This window comes from Myzus persicae, unplaced genomic scaffold (genome assembly GCF_001856785.1).
Source record: "Myzus persicae strain clone G006 unplaced genomic scaffold, MPER_G0061.0, whole genome shotgun sequence".
In the NCBI taxonomy this organism is placed as follows: Eukaryota; Metazoa; Arthropoda; class Insecta; order Hemiptera; family Aphididae; genus Myzus; species Myzus persicae.
In genome coordinates, this window is record NW_019103900.1 from 222,978 (window position 1) to 247,673 (window position 24,696).

Sequence of the window (24,696 nt, forward strand, 5' to 3'; positions counted from 1 at the left end):
TATACTCATTAGATATATACATAAGTTCCTTATGATCACACGACACGTGTAAAAACTGTATTCATGATATAATTGTATTCGCTCGTTTAACTTAAATTGCATTCGGTTGGCAGATCGACTATGTATAATCGCTACGGATGTAGAGACTTTTGAGACCTGTATGAGGTCTGAAACATAGCCGTAGGCGCTCAATTACTTAAATTATATCCGGTTTGCAGATTGACTTCTCATGATTGTTACGGATTGTGGGATTCTTGAGAGTTCAAGATAATAGTGACAGTTACAACAAACACAGTTGTGCAATTCATATCCAAACAACTACGTAAGACTCTCAAAAAGATCGTTAGGTATTTAGTTCTTTAAATAAATCAAAATGCATACATTGTCACCATGATATCGAGAATCCAACATCACTCTCAGAGAATAACAACCAATACATACCACAAGTACCACAGGGCAACACACGCTGCGCATGAGGTAAGTGAATATATACATATTATGCATTTCGACTAAAATACAAATATACATTTGTATATATATATTTCGGTAGTGGGATAATCATACACCCGCTTTAAAAACAATTAAAATAATAACCGTATTAGAACGACTTTCGGTAACACCAATATATGTACCCAACATGTGCATAGGCACCATCCTTCGTATCCTATTACATAAACACGTTTTACTTCCTTGAGATGCATGGCCTAGTGCCCAAGTATCAGGGGATCGTTGGACCTACCCTTCCTGGAAAGACGCTTGCAGCCACTCTCGGTGACGATATTCGTGTAGGCCACGAACCTTCCATACATATGATGTTCGTACCTATACTCAAATACGAATTTCATCATACTCCCCATATTACGATCTCGACCCTTACACCTGCACTGCGTCTTTGTCTAGATTATCTACTTCCCTCTTCCTATTTTTTATTCTACTACAGGATTCTTAATTGTATTAAATAAAGATTTAACATCTAACGATGAGACTGCAATACTTTTAATATTAATCAATGCAATTTTTTATGTAAGCCAATAATTTGAATATTTATCTAAATCACTAGAAAATAAAACAAATTGGATGTAATCAGTCAAAATTGGATCTAAAATAAAAATAACCGGGAAATATTAAAAAAAAATCGAAAGCTCTGCCCTATAAATTACCTATTTCGAAACAATTCGTTATCGATTAAGTAACTAAAATAAACGGATGGGTGAAAGTTGAATTGAGGGATAAATAAATGTATACCAACCTATACGAAACAAAAGATTCTGACCGATGGATAATGGTTAGAATCCGTGCATATTTCTTAAGGTAGTTATGAACAATTATGTTTTATTAAATATGTGTATAGCAACTACCAAGTTGAATAATTTATTATTATAATGTCAAATCTGTATTTCGTAGTAAAATAAAATTGTTTTAAATAAATCAAGTTCAATTGAAGCAAGTTTTTTTTTATAAAGCATGTTAATTCAACAAAGGATACTTTAAGGAATTCAATTTAGAAAATTTGTGAATATCTTTGTTATTAATGACCAGATTGTTTATATTCTTATCTTGGTTGTCTATTTATTTATTTAAATTATTGTGAATCGGAAGACTTTTTGATGAATTTGGGAACATTTTTATGAATTTGATCAAATATTCTTATTTTAATATTAAATTTTATCTGATCTTATTATTAGTTTACCATCCAAAATAATGTATGGTTGGTTAATTATTAAAATAGAATAAAGTTTATATTTTAAAAATGTAGCAAAAGTTATGAGAATATTAGAAAAACGCATTATTCACCCTGAATGACAATATCAAAATATTTCTAGTTAAACAAATCTATTATTTCAATTTAAAACGAAATATTTAAGCTTCAAATTTTCAAAATTTTTAAATTATAAAAAATCAGTAATGTTTTTAGTTTTTCCTTTGAAATTTTTTTAAAGCTATGTTTTTTCTGACACTGTCACCTCTTGCAACAAGTTAGAGTAGGTGGTATATTTTATTGAAAATTTTAATTCTCTACCATATCTCTAAAAAAATATTACAACAAAACACCGAAATAGATTTTCTGGTGCATACATTTTTTCTATTTTTGTTAGTGTTTGTATACAATGTAGGAAAATACTAGAAATGTATTAATTTACCACTCAAAGCATATTAACTAGATAGTATGTGTTACCATAAAAATCACTCTGAATGTTAAAGCTAAGAAAAAATATTCTGCTTCAAAACGTAATGGTAGGAACTTGACAAAAAGCACTTATCCATGTTTTGATTTTTTATAATTTTTAATATTTATGTAATAAAATATAATATAATATTAAGACACAAAATTAACAATTATAAGAAATAACACCTATAAGTAATTTTCTGTTTCAAATATAAATAGAGTTTGGATTTAAAATTGTCAGGATTTAAAAAATGTAAAATGCAAATTACACTCGTTGCAGTTATACAAATACAAATATTATTTTTATTGAATTTAACATACAGTATTATAGTTTATAAGTAATAAGTATTCAGTATTATTTGATACAATGTCGTTATTATACCGGTTGACATACATTATTTATTCTAATATAAGGTGCTCTTATAATACTTTATTAAAAATCATTTTATGATAAATAAATAAAATAAAACCAAATAATAAATAAACTCATTACAAAAGTTATAAATTATGAGAACAATAGAATAAAATCATTAATCAAATACATACCCATGCCATTCGAAGATATTATATTATTATCAACAAATCTTAAAACGTAAATTTTATCATAAAAGTTTTTGTTCAGTATATGTAGTACCAGAATGAATTTTGAATTATCTGAGTAAGGAAGAAATAAAAAAAGGAAATCAATAATGAACCCCCGATAAAATATCATTAGTCACTTGGGTAAAATCAATTTTATACCATTGCCCTGATAGGAACTACCAGCAGTCCTAAAATTAGTTATTATTTGAATCATCATAACGACTTGGCGAATGAAGGTCTTTTGGCGATCCATGATTTAATTTGAGGTATTTCCCATATTTTTTTCTTATGTTCTTGTAATTTTGGACGACCCTCTAGTATATCCACTTTTGCCATAAAGTTCAAAAAGTCTAAAATAGCTACAAAGTGCAAGTCAGCCCAAGACAACTAGAATAAATAAAAAACCATTCAATTAATATTAAATTGATGAATAATAAAAGATAAATAAATTATTATTGAAAAAAAAACAAAATTTTGAATAACCAAATAAAATTATACTAAACGAAATCGAAATTTTTAATATTATATTTTATAAACATATGTGGATGAGTTTTTTTTACCAACGGCTAATCTTAAAAACTGTTAGGCCAATTTCATTAAAAGTTATATCAATAGATTGTTTGAGAAATAGATCAGATGATGTTTTTAGCTACTATTTTTCAACTTATCAGAAGTAATTTGAACCATGTAAAAAACAATGGAAAAATACATCAAGTGTTTTATCCAATCTGCTATATTATTATGTTTATTATCCTGCCAAATTAGTTCATAATTCAAGGAACTCCGATGCTGATTTGGCCTTGAACTTAGGTATACTAAAAACGAGATGAACTGAATAGTGCTGTATTTTGTGTCTGTTCATTTTTTCCGGAGCAATATCAGGTCACACAAATAATATTTTTGCATACACCCAAAATTAATAACTTAATTTTTTAACATACAATATTTATTAAAAAAAATAATTATGATGTTGCGAACAAATAGAACTCTGTAAATATATATTATAATTTATAATGTTGACTTTGGTTTATTTTATTTTATTTTTACTATAGATAGGTAGTAGGTACCTATTATAATAAAACACTGATATTATACAGTTATGGAGTAATTATTATGCAGAATGTAGTAAATGATTTTTAATATTTCAAGATTTAACATAATTATGTTTTTGGGCTTGATACAATTTTTTTTGTTCCTGACTGATTTTTCGTCAGGTTTGCGTTGTCATAGTTACTCATTACAAAAACGTATATTTATGATTCATAGATTTACCTTGTAGAAGAAAAAGTTTTAGAGTGTCTATTAATTTTTGTAGAGCCCTAGTTGGCCTTCAAATGTTTGTAATGTGTATTTTGGGATACATCTTAATAAAACATTAGACAGAGTTAATTTTGGCCTTAAATCAATAAATTACTTTATCTTAAGGTGTGGTTTTCAATTTTCAGATAAATAAATTACCATTACCTTTCCATTTACAAAATATCCATCGTTTTCCTCCACAGTTTTTTCAAATTTGTTCATATACAACGGAATGGTTTCGTTTATTAATGTTATATATTTTTTAGCTTTAACTTCTTCATTTGGTTCAAACGCTGTCAGTGAAATAGCTTTAAAAATAACAAATAAACACAATTTACATATTGTTATATTCTTAAAAATCAAAATAATCATTTTTATATTTTACCTTGTCTCAAATCATTAACGTTGTCAACAGCGATATCCATCAGTAAAGATTCCCAATCGTCGCTACCTGCTAATCCGGCTTTTTTCGATAAATAACGAGTTATGGCTACCGACTGATTCAATATTTTGCCATCGATTTCTAAAATTGGGACTCTACCAAATGGCATCGCTAAAACGAATAGATTTATTTTAAATTATAAAGCAGTTATATTTGTTAAGTAAATATATAAATCAGGAATACTGCATAGGCCAATTATACTAAGTATTAAAAACTAACTTAGTGGTATAGTACAGACATAATTTACATTTATTTAAAATGTCAATCGACAATCGCTACGAAGCAAAAAATAAAAACGTGTATCAACATTTTAGAAAATGGTAAATTGCATTTGCCATTTGATCGCAACAATTGTCACTGAATATTTATTGTCATTCAGGAAAAAAATGAATGTAACATATTTTGTAATTTATAATTATTATTGAATATAATATATTTTAAATAGGGGAGAATGAGTTTTCCATACTCATCATACGTTGATTACACAGTTTAACGTAATAGGTTTATTTATTGTTTTCGCTCTATTTTGGTTTCTATTTTTAATTTTAATTTTAATTTAATCTATTTCATCATTTTAACAATGTTCAATGCACAATAATAATAAAATCAATCTTTCCAAACTATTTTAAAATAAAATTGAATTTTTTGATTGAAATTGTATTAGTTTCTTTCATTGATTTATGATGATATCCATTTAATATTTATAATGAACTTCTTTGTGCACTATTATTCGCAATCCAATCATTTGACAATAGTCTTATTATAACGATGTAAATCAATAAAATGTGTGGACACATCGTTACATTACTTACTGGGTTTGATTGATGGCCATTGTTCGCCTTCGAACCGAACATCTTCAAAATCGATTTCCAAATAAGATAAGAGAAACCTGATTGGTTCTGCCAGTGCAGGAAAATTGAAATACGTGAGTTTGTACACGGTCATTTTTTCTGTAGAAATTTCAAAATATTTTGTTTTACTTATTTTGTTCGTCGAATTGATTGAAAGTTTATTTCAAATAGTATATCTTAGAGTGACAACGTGCTTGGTGCTGAATGGTAGTACCTACCTAGTAGTGATATTTTTACTTAATTAAAAATACTTACAACAACGAAAAATAAACTTTGATTTTTATGGGCAACGAATGGATATCAAAGAAAACAGTGACTACACTACTGTGTTGCTGGACTGCGATTGTTACAATAATTCAGTTCTGACATTGAATCGTTCTTTTATAATATTATGCTGGTACACACCATGAGCCTACACGTCACTCATCATGGCCGTTGTCTGTCATTCATTTATTTATATAAACCGATTAGATAAGTACCATATTTTCGAGGCCGTTGGCGTACGGTATAGGCGTTAGTGGCAGGGGTAATGGTTAGGAGAGCGAATTCAAAACATTTTCGTTCTTACCTATCTAATGGTTATTATTACGATCATTAATGCTAGCTTCTTGATTACACTGTCCGTCCATGAGATCATCGGACCCGAGTGGTCGATGACGACATTCGATATCAGTGTTTACAAAATGTTGTGTATTCTAAACTGTTATAAACTCGTAAACGATATTAACATACTTCCACAACATCAATTACTGCTATACTTAATTTACTAAACTATCATCGATGTTTGTCAAAATTATAAAATATATCATGCTGCATACTAATAAGTTAACGTAAATTAAACATTTGAAAGGTACTTATAAACAATTTGTATAGTATAAATAGCAAATTAGTAATATAATCTATTCATAAAACATGCAAAAAACGAACAGGCATTACCCTCTAATGTTGTGCATTAAGTGTCTAGAGAAGTCAATTTAATAATAATAAAAATTCTGTGTGTTAAATTTGAATTCAACAATATACAATCATTGTATACGAAAAACTATTCTGAATATGAAGGCAGTCTTTCAGTACAGAATATTACTAACTAGGTATGTTTTATGATATTGTTGTGATTAAAGTAATGTATTTGACAATAAGGTATTAGTACTACAGTAGGTTATAATATTAGTTTATGGTGAAAACATTTCATTTGACAATTATTGAACTGTGTGTACCTAATACCTATATACTATAATAATGTTTTTTTAAATTTTCAAGTAGGTTTAAATGAATAATATTTTTATATACATGTTACAACAAAATAACTAAAATCGTTATTCTCGTTTAAATATCCAATTTTTTGAAAAAATTATTTTTATATAAATATATGTCATTTCAAAACCACATTTCTGAAAAAAGTGTAGTTTTTAATATTTGTATAATTTTGTAAGTCTTTTACATGAATATACCATACGGGAAAAATTGTTAACGATTCAAAGAGCCTTTGTTATAAATATTTTACTTTAAAATATTATTATTCAGCGGCAGCTTAGTATGGATTCTGTAAGTGTTAACATTTTAAATTTGTATAGTTGAATATTGTACATCCAAATAAGTTTTTTCATAAGTAATTAATGTGCTGAAATAAAAAAATGTATATTCACATTTTTTTGTATTTTTTGAGATATTTTAAGTTCAAAATTGGTCAAAATTAGATATTTAGGCAACGAATAACGATTTTAGTTATGTATTAAATATTAAATTGTATGCACAGAATGATATTTTCGAATGGAATTTCTTTGTCAAACAATAATTTAATGTAGGTACTGCATTACTACAACGTCTAGTTGATAAATAAATAATTGTAATAGCAATAATATCATAAGATATACTTATCAATAAAGGCAGACTTTGGCTCAAAATCATATTGGGTGTATAATGATTTTATATCATTAAGTTTGTGATGCATTCATTAAAGTGACTGTTCTAGACACGTCTTGTCCACCTTTTTACTAAAAGTTTTTACTTTCTCATGAACTATGATATTTTAGGTGAGTTAGCAAAATATTACTATTCAAAATTAACTTATGTTTGTGAGAGCATGGGTTCATAAAGAAGGTTGCTTGAACTTGGACTTCATCAATATTTTGGTTTAAATTTTTTTTTTTAAATTCTGAACTAGAGTTTTAATTTTTTCAAAATAATAGCAAAAGTTTGGACACAATCTGTCAAAGTGGAAAGGACAACTTCACACACATATAATACGCAATTGAATTGAACTATATACTGTCATATTTTAATCGCTCGTACCGTTCCAAAACCGTCGAAGACCGTTTTTCAAGCTCCAAGTGCTGAAGTCTGGCACCCAATCAAAATTGATTTTCGGAGATTTGCTTGGATTGCATATTCTCAATGTGTGACGAGAGATTATGACCAATTGGTTAATATTTTTTTAAATCATCTTTGTATCAAAATGTTTACTTAATGAGACAGTGATCTTAAGTTACTGTCCAACTTTGTTTATATGATTTAACTTGGTAAAAACAACAATAATTAAAAGTAAAAAAATTAAAAAATTGTTTTTTTTTAAATTTTAATATATGAGTATAATTTTTCTTTAATATATAACTGTACAAGTTGAATGATACTTAATACTTTTTAAATTAAATACAATTTATTATTTTTAGTCAGTTGTTTAATGTAAAAATTATTGTACTGCACTACCTATAAAAGGGTCCCCTGAGGATTTGCACATTGCGATATCTCCTGAGATAATAAATATATCATAAATATGTTTTTTTCTAGCTAGACGCAAAAAGATAAAGACAACATTTATTTTATTTTTTAAATTTAATTACATTTTTTGGTAAACATTTATTTTTTCATTTTTTTTGTTTGAAACAATTGAAGATATCCATTTTGTAGAAGTTATTTGTTTGAAAATGTTGGACACATTTTTTTCTTAGTTTATAGGTAAAACGGCAAAAAAATTATTTTTATCCAGGTGGTAACAAATAAGTAAGTTCATACCAAGTGCTAATGAGTGTATCCTAACGAGAAATCCTGTATTTGTTCAATTATCGAAGTTTCTTAGATTACATTACCTATCTTTAAATTTAATTGTCCAGCAATAATTCTCTCATGTTCTTTAGAACCAAAAGACTGTTCATAACAGTTTATAGTAACTTTAATATTTTATGATATTTAAATTTATTTATGACTATACTATCAATTATCTAAATGTTTATTAAATGCATGTACTCTCTTCAATCATATATACTTGATGAATAGGGACATAAAAAATGTATTGTTTAAAGTTACTGAAAAATAATTGTTAACTGCATATACTTCCTTAAAATTCAGTGGGAATTTTTTAGGTATAAATTATCGGTACTTATAAATTGGGATTATAGAAAGTTTAGAAAGTCGATTAATCACCAAAAGTGGAGCTGTAGACATGCCCCCTCCCTCAGAGTTTTTTAATTTTTGATGTTGTAAAGGTTACGCGGATATTCCATGAGTAATGGAAAGAATTCACTGGAATTTAGCTCTAAATATTGGAGTTGTAGGAAGTTGAAAAATTGAAATGAGTGGAGGAAAAGAAATGTTTGTGTAATTCTTTTATTTTCAACATAGATAAATTGGGCTTTGACTTAAACTGTACAGGATTTTAAATTCAAAAAATCAGATTTTACTCTTAGCATTAAAAGGTACAAGACGTAGGTACAATAAATAAATGATACACGATTACTATTGTATAATGTATGATAAACACAGTTTAATATAAATATTCTTATTTGACACAATAATATAACAATCGTTATTATTCCGGTTTGACTTACACTATTACAGTCAATACCTACAACAATTATGTATTAAATGAGCTGAATTAATTTTTATATGTCTATTATAGTGATCAATCACCTGAATCATACGAGAACAATAAAATAAAATACATATTAATGATAAACTATTTTAAAAACATAAATTGTATTAAAAAAGGCTTATTATAATATTATAGTTTTTAGTAGGTACCAGTTTGCATCTTTCATAACCTAGGTAAGGAAAATAAAATAAAAAAATCATTAATATACTCTGGATATTTATAATATCATAATAATTAATAGTTACTTGGGTAAAATCAATCTTAAAGAGGTCTTGTTGAAACTTGCAGTAAACAAAAAATTAGTTTTAGGCTTCATATTTGAATACAGGTCTTTTGGCGATCCATGATTTAATTTCAGGTATTTCCGATACATTTTTTTTAAGCTCTTGTAATTTTGGACGACCCTCTAATAGGTTCACTTTTGCCAAATAGCCGAAAAAATCGACTACTGCGACAAAATATAAATCAGCCCAAGACAACTATAATAAAAAAATTAAATTATTAAATTAATATCGGAGACAATAATAATGATGAAAAATTAAAAATTAAAAAAATAAAACATTATTTTAAACAACAAAATAAAATTATAATTAAATTAATATCCATACCTATCTACTAGTATAGATCATTTATTATATTATACATAACTTTCGTGTCACGATATTCCATTACGCTAATCTCTGAAACCGCTTAACCGATTTTAATGATTTTTTTTGTATACATTTATTGCTTCTCTAACTTGAGAGATAGGATGGTAAATAAATTGTTTTCTCGATAAGAAGCTCTTAATTTTTTTTTATTGAAAATACAACAAAGGATTTTGAGATTTACGGTGAACATTTTTGTTTATAAATGGTTGCTATTGGTTAAAGCTTACAGATTATAATATTTATATAAGCAATTAGTATTTATTGTGTTGACATTAGCTGATAAAAATTAAATTGAATTCAATAATTTTTACTATTTATTAGAAAGACTAGTTATTTATTTATTTAGAGCCCTCGGTAGCCGATATGTTATGTAATAGATCTTGTAATGAGTCTTAAAAATATACTCTTCAAATTTAATTTTAATCTTCAATCAATAAATTATTACTACATATTTAACTTAAGATAAAGTTTTAAGTTTTCTCATAGTTAAATTATCATTACCTTTCCGTTTACAAAGTATCCATTGTTTTCACCAACAATATTTTCAAATTTGTTCATATAAAATGGAACAGTTTCGTTTATCAAAGTTTCAAATTTTTTAGCTTTAGATTCTTCATTTGGATCAAACGCTGCCGATGCGATAGCTATGAAAATAACAAACAAATATACAATTTACATGTTATTATATTCTTAAGACAATTATTTTTATATTTTACATAGTCGGAAGTCTGCAAAGTTGTCGACAGCAATATCGATAAGTAAAGATTCCCAATCATCGCTACCGGCTAATCCAGCTTTTTTCGATAAATAACGGCATATGGCTGATGTTTGGTTCAATATTTTACCATCGATTTCTAAAGTTGGTACTTGACGATATGGCATTTCTAAAAGGAATAAATTTAATTCAAATTATTCAATATATACATATTTCTTAGTTAAATATACATTGGGTCTATCGTAGGTACTAAATATTAACAGTTACTTAGTGGTCTACCACAGACATCATTAATATTTATCTAAAATATTAATGAACAAACAGTAAAAATGTTTATGAACATTAAAAAAATGGTAAATTGCATTTGATCAAAAAAATAGTTTTGAATACTTATTTCGATTCGGAAATAGGTTCTATCTCACTATGTAACATTTATACTTATTGAATAATATGATATTTAATTATTCAGGGAGAACTCGATTTTTCTATCTTACACAACGATCAAACTGAGAGGATGTCAGTGCAATATTTGTTTCCTCTCTCAGACTCACATAGATAAAACGTTTTTGAATAAAATCATTTTTTTATCATTTTTGAGTAACCTTACAGTAACCTTTTAGTAAAACACCTATTATAAAAATAATAATTTTTTGAGGGCGTAACTAATTATTATTGAATTTCAAAATAAAACAAAAAAAGTTGTAAATTTAAATGACGTTGAAATTGTTGAGATACAATATTCAGACAAATCGTTACGTCATTCCCTCAAAAATATTATTTTCTATCGATGTTGTGATAGATGATTTTACTCTAATATTATTCAAAAGCATAAAAAAATTATTCTACGTAAATGTATATAGTCTATGAAAAGCGAGTTACAGAGAGAGAAAACAAACAAGGCGTTGACATCCTCTTAACGTAGATATTGCTTTTGCTCTCTTTTTGTGGTTAATTTTTTCTTTATAGAAAACTATAGAATTGTTTGATCATATTAACAATGAACAATATTGAATTTATAATAAAGATAAAATCAATACCTTGGTACCAATCTATTTTTAAATGATATTGAACTTTTAATACGTTTTTTAATTAATTTATGTATTAATTTAAATACTTATAATGGATTTTTTTCTGCACTGTTAATCGCAATTCAACAATTGGCCTTAGTCTCATTATAATGAAATGAATCAAAAAAATGTATGTACTTAGGTATATACAATTGTTAAATTATACTTACTGGGCTTGATTGATGGCCATTCTTCACGTTCAAACCGAACATCTTCAAATTCGATTTTCAAATAAGACAAGAGAAACCTGATAGGCTCTGCCAGGGCAGGAAAATTGAAGTAAGTGAGTTTGTATGCTGCCATTTCTTCTGCTGAAATTCTATTTATTAATTTCAAAATTAGTCTTAGTTTTTGACTATACTCAGTGATATTTGTACGTAATTTACGCAAATTAGTCAGAGTACAATTAATTGAAAAATACTTACAAGAAAAAAAGTTTGAATATTAAGTTGACGAACTTATCGAAGAAAAAACTGTGATCACTACTGTGTGGTTGGACTGTAATTATTACAATAATTCTGTAACAATGTTCAACCACTCATTTATATACTGCTACTTGATGAGCGAAAACACATACTCTACTGCCTGCTCCTAATCATAAAATCCACTAGTCGAGTATTTTGGCTGTTGTATGTATCGTCTGTCATTTGTTTATTTAGACAAACCGGTTAGACAAGTACCAAACTTCCAAGGCTGTTCACGTTTGACCTGCGGTAGTGGTGGCATAGACGATTGTTAGGAGAGCGAAATCGGAACATTTCATTTCCCACATGGTTATCATTACAATAATTACTACAACTACTTAATAATTACACTTTTCGTCCATGAGATCATCATTATTTCGAGTTGTCGATGACGACATTTCATATCAGTGTTATCAAAAAATTGTGTACTACAGGTTATATACGATCATAAATAATTAATTTAGTAACACAACAAAAAACAATTATTATCATAGTTACCTACTTGACAATATATCATAAAATGCAATGCAAGGCGATAGCTAACTAATAAAATAATAAAATATAATCTTAATTTATTACCAATAATCGATTTTTATCGTATTAACAGTAAATATTTAACACATTTTGTCTGTTAATGATATATTAATCGATAAAAACTAAAAAGTCTATTGTTACAACCTCGACGGACGAGGGAGTGACAAGACTGTTGTCGGAGAGCGTCTAGTGTATGTCGATGATGCGCAAGTGCTGAAGACGACTATTGGATGAAGGAAATGATGATCAAAAATATTGAGCGAGCGAAGACAGCTATAATTATTAGTGCTGAGGAATTGGCGGTGACTAGAGGCAAGATTTGACCAACAGGATCATCACTGGGCGCAAAGGGGAGAGAATCGGTGGACATTTGTAGGTTTATAGTTATAGAGAACTTGACACTTTTCGTGATTATTGTCCTGGCTCAACGACTCAACCACATCAGTGTCCTTTGTCGGGCTCGTGGAGTCCTGCACCGCAGAACCCTGAACAATTTTCAGTTTCCACGGATCCATGTTCCTTGCTTAGCTCTATGGCTGATCCGTTGTGCTTTGTCTCCAATTTAAATCTCATCATTGTTTGAATATTGTAATAATGTAATGTTTCCAATGCACTGATTACAATTATACAAGATTTCATGTCTGCAATAATAGTGCAGTTGGTGGAGCATTCATATATTTACCCACCGAAATGAAATCAAATTCGACAGAACCTATTTATCATTCATTTATAATAATTATTTGAACTAAATAAGCACTGTTAAATGTTACGTTTAAAATAATTGTAAACAAGAAAATACACTTAGTGAATTTCGTTAAGAGAAATAAATTTTTTTATATTTTTTTGTAATATATTCTATCATGTTAAGAAAATATGAGATATTATTTGAAGAATACAACCAAAAGAACATTATAATATTAAAGTGAAATATTGATTGGTGAAAAAATATAGGCACCTATAACCACTCTGCTGTAAAAAAGTTGTGAATTTCCCTCGTCAGTCATAATCAAGTATAAAGCCACTGTAATATTAAGTATTAATTTAAGTATTAAACTTAAATGAAATGATAAATCATTGCATATCAAAAAATATTCGAACAGGGACAAATGGACGCGGCCGTTTGGACGCAGCCATTTGGACGCGAGGTCATTTAGACGCGGCCGTTTGGGCGCGGGTACATTTGGACGCGAAAAAAACATAAATTATAATATATTTATTTTATTCGTAATTTTATATTAGGGTATACATATAATACAATTAAAAATCTAAAACAGTTATTAAAAAATACAAATTACAATACAATTAAAAATGTAATAATTACTAAGTTACTGTACAGAAATATTTTGGGCTATCCCTCTCAAAAATGACAAAATTCCACTCTGTTCATAATTTTGAACAATTTTTAAAATCCTTTTATCAACATCAATATATTTTTTTTAGTTTGTCAAATAAATATATAAAACCATTTTCAGTAAAAATGCATTCATTACGATTTGACTTCATTAATGCCATAACTACTTCAAATATTATATATATTGTGTTTAAATAAATCGCTGTTATATTATAAAAGTAACGTAGATCTAACCACTGCTTTCGGTCAACTAAAGTTTTCGTTGGTTACGAGTGGATTTTAATCGTAATTTCTCGATAACGTTTTTCGATAACGTCGAATAATCCCTAATATCGTGATAAAAGTATAATGTTATATAGATATAATATATAAGTATATGATATAGGTATAAAGAATTCCATAACATCAATTATGATTATGGTATAGTTTCCCTATACCCGGAAAATAAATATTGTTATAATTTATGTTTTTTTCGCGTCCAAATGTACCCGCGTCCAAACGGCCGCGTCTAAATGACCTCGCGTCCAAACGGCTGCGTCCAAAAGGCCGCGTCCATTTGTCCTAGATCGAAAAATATTCTGAGCTAGGACGCTCGGTCGGAAAACGTATATTTTATGTTTCTATTATTTTATATGTTTTATAATATGTATTATTAATTAGTTTAAGTTAAAATGTCACTGTTGAACTGTCCATCAAAATATGATATCAGCTTTAAAATAAAAATGTGTAAAATAATAAAAATAGATGAAGTAACAAATAACTATCAAAATAATATGCAAAAAAAATTATATGATTAAAATCAGTCATAGAAAAAACCTTGGTTGTCCTACACAACTTCTGTGCTTCAGTGATCACTAGTGTTAATCATTTATATTTTATATGCATTTTTATCGTAACATTATTTCAAAAATTTCGGAATTTAAATTCACAAATTGCCTGATATACTGATATAAATTTTTATTTTGAATATTTTATTTATAACGAACAATATTTTTACAATTGTGTATTTTAACTTTAAAAATGAATGTTATATGCTGTATATGTATACGAAAGTAATGTGAAACTGTAAAAGTCTAGATGTCACCTCTGAGTAAATCGTAATAGTTAATAGGGTTCGAGTCAAACTAACTTTGGTTGGTGACCCCCGTCACCAGCCGATGTTTACACACAAAAATCGCATTCCTATAATAGGTATAAGTTGGTATACCTTTCCAAGTTATTTTGTGGAACTAGCCTAGATATTCCTTGCTCTGTATTTCTAACAGCATTAATACGAATGACATGACGTTTACCTCCACAGTATATGCATCCATCAACCCAATGGCCCATGTTGCCGAGGGTCTTTTATCAAAAAGTATTTTCATCTATATATTGCATATAAGTTACGCCACGCAAAGTCAGTCTCAGAAACCGAGATTTCTTATCTCCATTAACTATTATACCGTTATTATAGTGACCGATCTTCCAAAGTCTATGAGAACAACACAATAAAATACATAATTGTGATATTTATATATTATTATGAACAAATTTAGAAACATAAATTGTATTATAAAAGTCCTAGTAGATACGGTCTCTTGTGGTAATGTGCATTTTGATTAACCCAAGTAAGGAAGAAAAAATAGCAAAATTATTCATTTTCCTCTCTCATATAATATGATGTATGTATATATTAAATGAGTTATCACTTGTAGTTCTAAAATTAGTTATCATTCGAATCATCATAACTTCATGAAGAATGCAGATCTCTTGGCCATCCATGGTTTAATATGAGATATTTCCAATAATACACAATTTACACATTATTATATTATTAGAAATCAAAACTATGATTTTTATAATTTACCTAGTTTTAAATCATTGACGTTATCAACTGTGATATCTATCAGTAAGGATTCCCAATCGTCGTGCCTTCTAATCCAGCTTTTTCCGATGAATAACTGATGTTTGATTCAATATTTTACCTTGGATTTCTATAAATGGTCTATAATTTAAACTAGACTCGTTGAACATATAATATAAGGTACAGGGTTTTCAAATGCAAAATGAATGTGTAATTTATGTTTATATATACATATTTTATTTTTTTGAAATACCTATCACTTCGTAATAATTAAAAAAATATACTATTTACTATCTACTATAATTTATCTATATACGATAAATGATAATATATTTTAACATTATGTTTTGAATGATGTACGTATACTGAACATTACAAATAATGTATAATGAATATTTGTTATTAAGAGGATAGTTATCGGTAATGGACTAATTTTTTTACATAAAAAAAGTAAAATGTTACCATTGAAATACCTAATTTTATTATGCTGAACTACCCATGAAAGAACTTTTCATAACTAATAACTATTAAGTAATAACAAGGTGTACTATAATTTTGGTCATATTTTATCAATAAAGGAACAAATTTAGTGCAATTTCACTAAAATCTAATTGAAAATTCTCTCAGAACTAAGACATTTCTAATATCATTACTTATTTTTCCATTTTTAGCATTATTTTTAGTATAATTATTATTTATTTACAAATATAAATAATTTATTATTCATTTTCTACTTTAATATTATTCTATGTAAATGGATGGTAAACGGTAAGTAATGAGTGGAAACTAAAAAATTATACATATTTAACTGATATCAGGAACTGGTACCAAACATTTCTGAAACCGATATTTTACATTTTTTTCTATTAAATACCGGAACCGAACGGGAACAGTTATTTTATTTTCGGGGAATCGGTACTGGGATCAGTAACAGTAAATTAAAAAGGTTCCAGTTCCTTTTAAAATTCTTTGACTACTTACTGATGGCCGTCGTTCAATTTCGATCTGATTATCTTCAAAATTGATTTCCAAATAAGTCAATATTACCTGATAGGTTCTGCCAGAGCAGGAATATTAAAGTTCCACAAGTCTGTACACAGCAATTTTTCCGCAAAAAAATTTTCTATTAATTTAAATTATTTTTACTTATTTTGTTAAGTTTAATTATTGTGATGTTTTTTTAACTGAATATCTTAAAGCAACATGTGGTGTTTATTAGTAATCCACGAAAAATAAACGGAATACCTACAATAGGTACATCGCAAAATACTTACAACGAAAAAACCTTTGAATATGTTCAACGAGATATCGAAGAAGACAATAATCACTATTGTGTCGCTGGACTGTAAATATTATCTACAATAATTTTGTTCTAATGTTAATTTATGGTCTTATGGACTTAGCTTATTTATTAATTGTACCAACAGATTAGAGAAGTATCATAATGACCGCGATAGCTGCAGAGGTGGTAGAGCGAAATCGGAACAGTTTCTTTCCCACATAATGATAATTATTACAATAATTCAAAGTAGTGTTATTATAAATACAGTTTTCGTCCATGAGATCATCGTTATCGAATGGTCTATGACTGCATTCGATATGCTATAAGTCAGTGTTTCCCAAACTGTTTGCAATAGCTACTCATAAGTGTAACCTGTATTGGATACGTGACCCTCTGCTAAAAAAAAAAATCAAATAGTATTTTTATTGTAATCAATTTTATCATTCTCAACGATAAGATAACAAATATTCGATAATCGTAATAAAATAATATAAAGATTACTAAAAATATATCGATATCCGTGTAAAATCGATGTCATACTCATACATTCTACAATACTAATTGGACTTCACATTATTATTATACAATGTAGAGGTATCAATTTACGACTAAAATAACCGTAATCGTAACCGTGAGTCACAAGTCACAACCCAACAAAAAAATTTCGAGACCCATGGTTTGGGAAACGCTGATATAAGTATTATCAAAATATTAATATTTTCAAACAATTGTCACAATACTGTCTACACCGTGAACAATTAAGAAACTTCGAAAACAATCTATTATACTTGTACTAATGTATTATATAATACATTTTTTTTTGCAAAATCATAAAATACATGCAAATATAGTTGTATAGTTCACTAATAAAACAACTACATTTGGTACTTAAGTACTTTTAAACAGTTTTTATTTAATTAAAAGCAATTAGGTAAGTAACACAAGTTATTCGTTAAATATACATTACCTATATATTAAATATGTCAAATTTACATTGTAAGTTTGTAAAACAAAAAAAAAGACTATTTCTGATTATATTATACATTTATATTAATTCACTAAATCATTTTGGATATTTATTTTGATTTAAGGTTATTCAGTAATTAACAACAACATTTTTTTGGGGATTTCAAAAAAATTATATTACATGATTAAAATTGTGTTTAGTAAGACTAATTCAGTTGCATTGATGTATTTTATAAAATGTAAATATTATAGTATGAATAACTAATTATTTTGTAGGTATTAGTTTTATTTGATGACATAACATCAAGCACTTTAGTCTGTATGTAGTCAGTTTAACTTAAAACGGTTCAAAAACAAATTTTACTAGTTGTTACATACGTTTAATTAAAATACATTTTGAACTTGATAAAGGGAGGGAGTGTTATTCATATTAATAGTCAATTTGAACTATTGGATTCAATCACAATATGGCAAAATAAGTTTAGTTTAATCAATGATCAGACTATTCCAATCAGTCTATGACACAATAATTTGTTTATTTTTTGTTTAATTAATACTGGTAACACCTATCTGGAAAATTGAACAAAAAACGTATACAGAGTGCTATCTAGTGACAAAAATGATTGCTATTATATATATAGTCACACGAAACCAGTACGAATAGAACTTAAAACGACTACAGTAGATAGCGCAGCCTTTATCGTTTATCCGCGTCAACTGTATACAACAATTATAATTACCTATAACGACTCTAACAACTCTTGAAAACCTCTTCAATCTCCATCTTGGATCATTCAGCTATGTTACAAAACTTAAACAATTTATAACAATTAACTATAGCTATTTTTACCATCCGAGGGCGAGTGATAGTGGTGGATTTAGGGGGTCTCAACCCCCTTTCACCCAAATTTGACTTGAGAATAAGATATTTGACAAACTTAGCTTTCACATTATCATAATTATACAAATTACAGTATTAATACTAATAATACATGATTGAGTAGGTATTTATCATTGCTTATATTACTTCGTCGCTTAAATATCAACACCACATCACAACCTTAACATTTTTACATTAATTAAGTATTTTTTTTTTTTTTTAATTGCAAAACAACAATAAAACAACAAATCAACAAAAATATTATTTGAGATATGTGTTGTGTCAGTTTAGAATAGATAGGTAATATTAGAAAAATATTTATAATAACTACTTAATACTTATTATACGATATGATATTTCAAACCACAACACAAGCTATTTGAAAAGAGCATCTCGAACACTTATGAGAAACTATAAGTTATAACATAACATTGCCAATATCATCAAAGTATTTAAAAACCTTAATCAACATAAATGTTTGAGTCAACTAACTTACAATTTTAAATAAATTATACATACATTAATGTATGAAACTAAAATTATTATAATGAAACAAATATTTTTATAAGAGTTCACCTGATTTCAATTGTCAGCAGACCTTTTAAACAAAGCAATTAGCATGTAGATAGCTAGGTGGTCTTGATTTAAGATTTTAGATTGACCTTTCTGTGTTGCAATTTTTTCAATTATCACATTGTTCTTATTGATTGTTTAATATTTTATCTCATAAATCTTAGACCGCCAGTCGATTATGTGCGAAATTTTAAATAAAAAAATGGCGCCAACATAATTAGACCAAACAGTGAGATGGGTGTGGTAATGTTTCATAAGTGAAGATTCTTTGCAATTTGGTTCTTCATGATAAGCGTGTTATGAATGCACGTTGTAAATAAATCGATAGAGTTATAAAAACTAAATACATTTTATGTACATCGCGATGATGCGCACCATTGTCGTGAGAGACTACAACTACACGGCATAGGTACATATTATAACATAATGTTATTATTTATTATGAATTTATGAATTACTATGAAATGACAATGTATCGCGCACCACAGCTCCAGGTGGAGTGAGTATGTGTCGTTTAGATGTGAATGATTTGCGAGAGGAGTAAGTGCCTTCCTGTATAATTTTAACTCGCGCACGTCATATTTGAACGTGGATTAACTTATTTATTAGGCACAAGCTCTATGTTCAACTGCTGCACGTTACGTGCCCATTGCTCGAAACTATTCCAATATATTTTATGTAATAACAATTTTCGAAATTAAATTAAAATGCGATCAACCGTAGTATAATAACGTTGTGATAATATTGAACAGAAGGTTTCCTAGACAGTTTTGGAAGCGGTGACGATTTTTCGTGAAAATTATAGCAAAATTTAAATTATTTTTTATTTTACTAAGAATATTTTTGTAAATAGCAAAAACTGACTGATTTACAAATGCACATAATATACATAGCCATTATTTGTGGACAAAATATGATCGGAAATAACGTGTATATGTATACGAAACTACGAACTAAATTTGCATCATTATTGAATTCAAATGTAACACACACATTACAATGGTGACTTCCTCAATGACGATTGACGAGGTACACAATTGAGAGGTCACCTACTTTTCATAATCTTTGTTACCTAATACTTCACTATAATAATATGATTTAATCAAACTAATTTTAATATTAATAACAATGGCAATATGGTGTTCTCCTCCATATTATATGCATTTGTATTACATATACCTACGTTACGCCCATAGACTAATATACGTTATATGCCACTCCGGCGGCGTTGGGTAGTGTGGCAACTGCGAATCGCGTTAAAGTGATGTATTATTATAATATTAATCAATATATCTAACAAAAACGTTGAAATAAAAAAATCAGACAAGTTACTAGTAGTACAATAGAAGTTTATTTATAACTACTTTAATTCGTTTGAAAACTGTAAGAAATATTGTAACCTTGATACAATATTTTACCTTAACGATTCTTCGTAATTTTAAACTTTATATTATTTTATTTTACTTTAAAATATACATATAGACACAAGATACAGTAAAGTTTGGGCATAAAATTGACCGGATTTGAAGTATGAAAACATCAGAAAGTAGCAGTAATACAAGTATTAAAAATAAACAAGACACGATTTTTATTGTGCCTATATTATATAACCTGCAGTTTAGTTAAATGAAATGTCTACTTGTTATTTAATATAATATCGTTATTATACTTGTTTGACAAAGTAAATTATTCGGTCTACTACAGACGTTCATTAAAATTCTGAGTTTTATTTTTAACTTACCTTTAAAGGAACCAATCACCCGATGGTTATGAAAAAAAAAGAGTATCAAACAATATACATATTCATGATATTTATATATACGATTATAAACAAATTTACAAACATAAATCTTATTATAATAGCCTTAGTGCTGTCTAAAATACAAGTACGGTTCTTAAATTATCCTGGTAAGGATGAAATAAATAACGAAATCATCAATGCGCCCTCAATATAGGAAGAGACTATATAAGACTATATAGACTATATAGAGATATATAAGAAACTTGGGAAACTTAGGATAATAATTTATTAACAGGGGCTATATAAGAACTACCAATAATATCATAATCAGTTATTATTTGACAGGTCACATAAGAAATCAAGGTATTTGTGATACCCATGATTTAATTTGAGTTATTTAAAATACGTTTTGTTTATGTCCTTGTAATTTTGGATATCTTTAAGTAGCACCAATTTTTCCAAAAAGTTTAAATAATCTAGAATAGCTACAAAATAAATATCAGCCTAGACCAACTATATTTTTTACTATATTTACTGTTATAATTTTCTAAGTTTTTTACACGAGTACACCATACTTACAGGAATTGATCACGATTCAAAGTGCCTATGTTATTAATATTTTATTTCAGAATATTCAGCGGCAGCTTAGTGTGGATTTTGTAAGTGTTAACATTTTAAATTTGTATAGCTGAATATTGTACATCCAAATAAGGTTTTTCATAAGTAATTAATGTGCTGAAATCAAAAATTTATATTCACATTTTTTTGTTTTTTTTTTAGATATTTTAATTTCAAATTTGGTCAAAATTAGATATTTAGACAACGAATAACGTTTTTTGTTATGTTGTAATTTAAAAGTATTAGTCGTATGTATTTGATACTTAAAGAGTTAAATTATCATATTGTATGCTCAGAATGATATTTTCAAATGCAATTTCGTTGTCAAACAATAATTTAATGTAAGTATTGTATTACTATAATGTCTAGTTGATAAATTAATAACTTTAATAGCAATAATATCATAAAATATACTTATCAATAAAGGCAGACTTTGGCTCAAAATCATATTTGGTTTATAATGAGTTTATATTGCATTCCAATTTGATACGTTCATGAAAGTGACTCCAGTAGACATTTGTCCACTTTTTTATTAGTAGTATTTACTTTTTTATAAATTATGGTATTTTTAGGTGAGTTACAACTTTAGAAGGTTACAAAATATTGCAATTCAAAATATACTTATGCCTGTGACAGCATGTTACCACGAAGTAGGTTGCTTAAACTTGGACTCCATCAGCATTTTGGTTAAATATTAATTTTTCAATCCTGAAAACTAGAGTTTTAATTGTTTCCAAAATAATAACAAATGTTTGGAGAAAATTGATCAAAGTGGAAAGGACTTCAATCACATATTGAATAATGTAACATGATATTCTCATCCATTATACTTAAAATTCAATGGAATTTTTTTGGTTTTATTGGTACTTATAAATTGGGGTTTTAGAAAGTATAAAAAATCAATTAATCACCAATAGTGGAGCTGTAGACATGTTCCCCCTCCAGCTTTTTAATTGTTGATGTTGTGGAGATTATGCGGGAATTCCATAAGTAATGGCAAGCATTCACTAGAATGGAGCACGAAGTATTGAAATGGGTGAAGGTAGGAAAATGTTTGTGTCATTTTTTATTTTAAACATAAATAAATTGAGCCCTGACTTAAATCGGGCAGGATTTTAAACTTAAAAAAAAATCAGATCTTAATCTATTGTATTACCTATTAAGGTACAAATCGTAGGTACAAATGTACAATGTACCTTACATAAATGATACACGATAATGTATGATGTATAATAAACACAGTTTAATATAAATATAACCTCTTATTTGACATAATAATATTATAATTATCGTTATTATTACAGTTTGACATACATTGTTTATATATATATTTATTTATTTTGAATTAACGCCAATCTGCTTTTACAAATATAGCATAATACGATTACAGGATATTATTTAGTTACAGTATTTTTTCTAATATTTGCAACAAGCATTTATTAAATGATCTTAATTAACTTACAATGGTATGGTGACCAATCACCTGACGCATATGACATATAATATCATAATAATTGATAGTTACTTCATTAAAATCAATCTTAAAGGGATCATGTCAATACTAGCAGTAAACTCAAAATCAGTCTTACACATCATATGAGAATGCAGGTCTTTTGATGATCCATGATTTAATTTCAGGTATTTCCGATACATTTTTTTTAAGCTCTTGTAATTTTGTACGACCTTCTAGTAGATTCACTTTTGCCAAATAACCCAAAAAATCTATTATAGCAACAAAATATAGATCAGCCCAAGACAGCTAAAACAAATAAAATAAAGTAATTAAATTAATATAAGATACAATCAAAAAAGTAAAAAAAATACAAATTTAAAAAAAAACACATTATTTTATATAACAATATAGAATTAAACTTAAATTAATATCTATATGTATATATTTATCGTTTTTTATACAAAACAATTTCAATCTGAAATTAATCAGTCATTACTATTTATCTAAAAATTAATTTTTAGATTTTCTGATAATTAAATTAATATTACCTTTCCATTTACAAAGTATCCATCGTTTTCACCCACAATATTTTCAAATTTGTTCATATAAAATGGAATAGTTTCGTTTATCAAAGTTTCAAATTTTTTAGCTTTAGATTCTTCATTTGGATCAAACGCTGCCAATGCGATAGCTATGAAAATAAAAAACAAATATACAGTTTACATTTTATTAAATTCTTAAGAAAATTATTATTATTTTTTATTTTACCCTTTCGAAAGTCAGTAAAGTTGTCGACAGCGATGTCGATCAGTAAAGATTCCCAATCGTCGCTACCGGCTAATCCAACTTTTTTTGATAAATAACGGCATATGGCTGATGTTTGATTCAGTATTTTACCATCGATTTCTAAAATTGGTACTTGAAGAAAGGGCATTTCTAAAAGGTATACATTTAATTCAAATTAAATATATATATATATATATCGTAGGCAATATATTCATAACATGGATCTACTGTACTAAATATTAAAAATTAACACAGTGTTATAGTACAGACGTCATTAATCTTTATTTAAAATATCAATGAACCAACAGTAAAACTGATTATTAACATTAAAAAAAAATGGTAAATTGATCAAAAAAATTGTTATTGAATACTTATTTCGACTCGGAAAAAAGGTTCTATCTCACTATGTAACATTTAAACTTATTGAATAATATGATATTTAATTATTCAGGGAGAACTCGATTTTTCTATCTTACACAACGATCAAACTGAGAGGATGTCAGTGCAATATTTGTTTCCTCTCTCAGACTCACACAGATAAAACGTTTTTTTTATCATTTTTGA

General features: G+C 27.4%; 3 protein-coding genes and 3 long non-coding RNA genes across 14 annotated transcripts in view; 2 read left to right on the forward strand and 4 right to left on the reverse strand.

The window, feature by feature from the left end:
* Positions 1–2,447: 2,447 nt before the first annotated feature.
* Positions 2,448–5,764, reverse strand: LOC111036094 (glutathione S-transferase-like). Of its 2 annotated transcripts, XR_002604719.1 has the most exons (6): positions 5,597–5,764; positions 5,303–5,440; positions 4,434–4,601; positions 4,214–4,356; positions 2,909–3,136; positions 2,448–2,821 (listed from the first exon to the last, which is right to left on the reverse strand). XR_002604719.1 is itself a non-coding variant. In XM_022317996.1 (5 exons), exons 2-5 carry the CDS (start codon positions 5,433–5,435, stop codon positions 2,963–2,965), a joined length of 618 nt encoding a protein of 205 aa, XP_022173688.1. In that variant the 5' UTR covers positions 5,436–5,440; positions 5,597–5,764; the 3' UTR covers positions 2,448–2,962. The 2 variants fall into 2 exon arrangements, 1 of the variants encoding a protein (XP_022173688.1); XM_022317996.1 differs by having other exon boundaries at positions 2,448–3,136.
* Positions 5,765–6,703: 939 nt separating this feature from the next.
* On the forward strand, positions 6,704–7,899 carry LOC111036098. Its single transcript, XR_002604724.1, has 2 exons — positions 6,704–7,374; positions 7,531–7,899. It is a non-coding gene; the product is annotated as an uncharacterized LOC111036098 (long non-coding RNA).
* Positions 7,900–9,070: 1,171 nt separating this feature from the next.
* On the reverse strand, positions 9,071–12,272 carry LOC111036093 (glutathione S-transferase-like). Of its 4 annotated transcripts, none has more exons than XR_002604716.1 (6): positions 12,067–12,272; positions 11,812–11,960; positions 10,576–10,743; positions 10,361–10,503; positions 9,455–9,688; positions 9,071–9,378 (listed from the first exon to the last, which is right to left on the reverse strand). XR_002604716.1 is itself a non-coding variant. In XM_022317995.1 (5 exons), the coding sequence occupies exons 2-5, from the start codon at positions 11,942–11,944 to the stop codon at positions 9,515–9,517; spliced, it is 618 nt and encodes a 205-aa protein (XP_022173687.1). In that variant the 5' UTR covers positions 11,945–11,960; positions 12,067–12,264; the 3' UTR covers positions 9,453–9,514. The 4 variants fall into 4 exon arrangements, 1 of the variants encoding a protein (XP_022173687.1); XR_002604718.1 differs by having other exon boundaries at positions 11,812–11,949; positions 12,067–12,263; XR_002604717.1 differs by having other exon boundaries at positions 11,812–11,952; positions 12,067–12,263.
* The window catches only part of LOC111036099, a 14,716-nt gene continuing 769 nt past the window's right edge, over positions 10,750–24,696 (forward strand). Inside the window, exon 1 of the long non-coding RNA XR_002604725.1 lies at positions 10,750–11,783. This is a non-coding gene — a long non-coding RNA (uncharacterized LOC111036099). The remainder of the gene's footprint in view (positions 11,784–24,696) is intronic.
* On the reverse strand, positions 12,678–17,430 carry LOC111036097. 4 transcript variants are annotated; one of them, XR_002604721.1, is made up of 4 exons: positions 17,108–17,429; positions 16,815–16,923; positions 15,837–15,963; positions 12,678–15,461 (listed from the first exon to the last, which is right to left on the reverse strand). It is a non-coding gene; the product is annotated as an uncharacterized LOC111036097 (long non-coding RNA). The 4 variants fall into 4 exon arrangements; XR_002604720.1 differs by having other exon boundaries at positions 12,679–13,351; positions 15,283–15,963; positions 17,108–17,430; XR_002604722.1 differs by having other exon boundaries at positions 12,679–13,280; positions 15,283–15,963.
* LOC111036096 (glutathione S-transferase-like) overlaps positions 23,293–24,696 on the reverse strand; it is a 2,452-nt gene continuing 1,048 nt past the window's right edge. For both annotated transcript variants that reach the window (XM_022317998.1, XM_022317997.1), the window contains exons 3-5: positions 24,115–24,282; positions 23,895–24,037; positions 23,293–23,652 (exon numbers count right to left, since the gene is read on the reverse strand). In XM_022317998.1, coding sequence (XP_022173690.1) covers positions 23,479–23,652; positions 23,895–24,037; positions 24,115–24,282 — 485 coding nt within the window. In that variant the 3' untranslated portion in view covers positions 23,293–23,478. The remainder of the gene's footprint in view (positions 23,653–23,894; positions 24,038–24,114; positions 24,283–24,696) is intronic.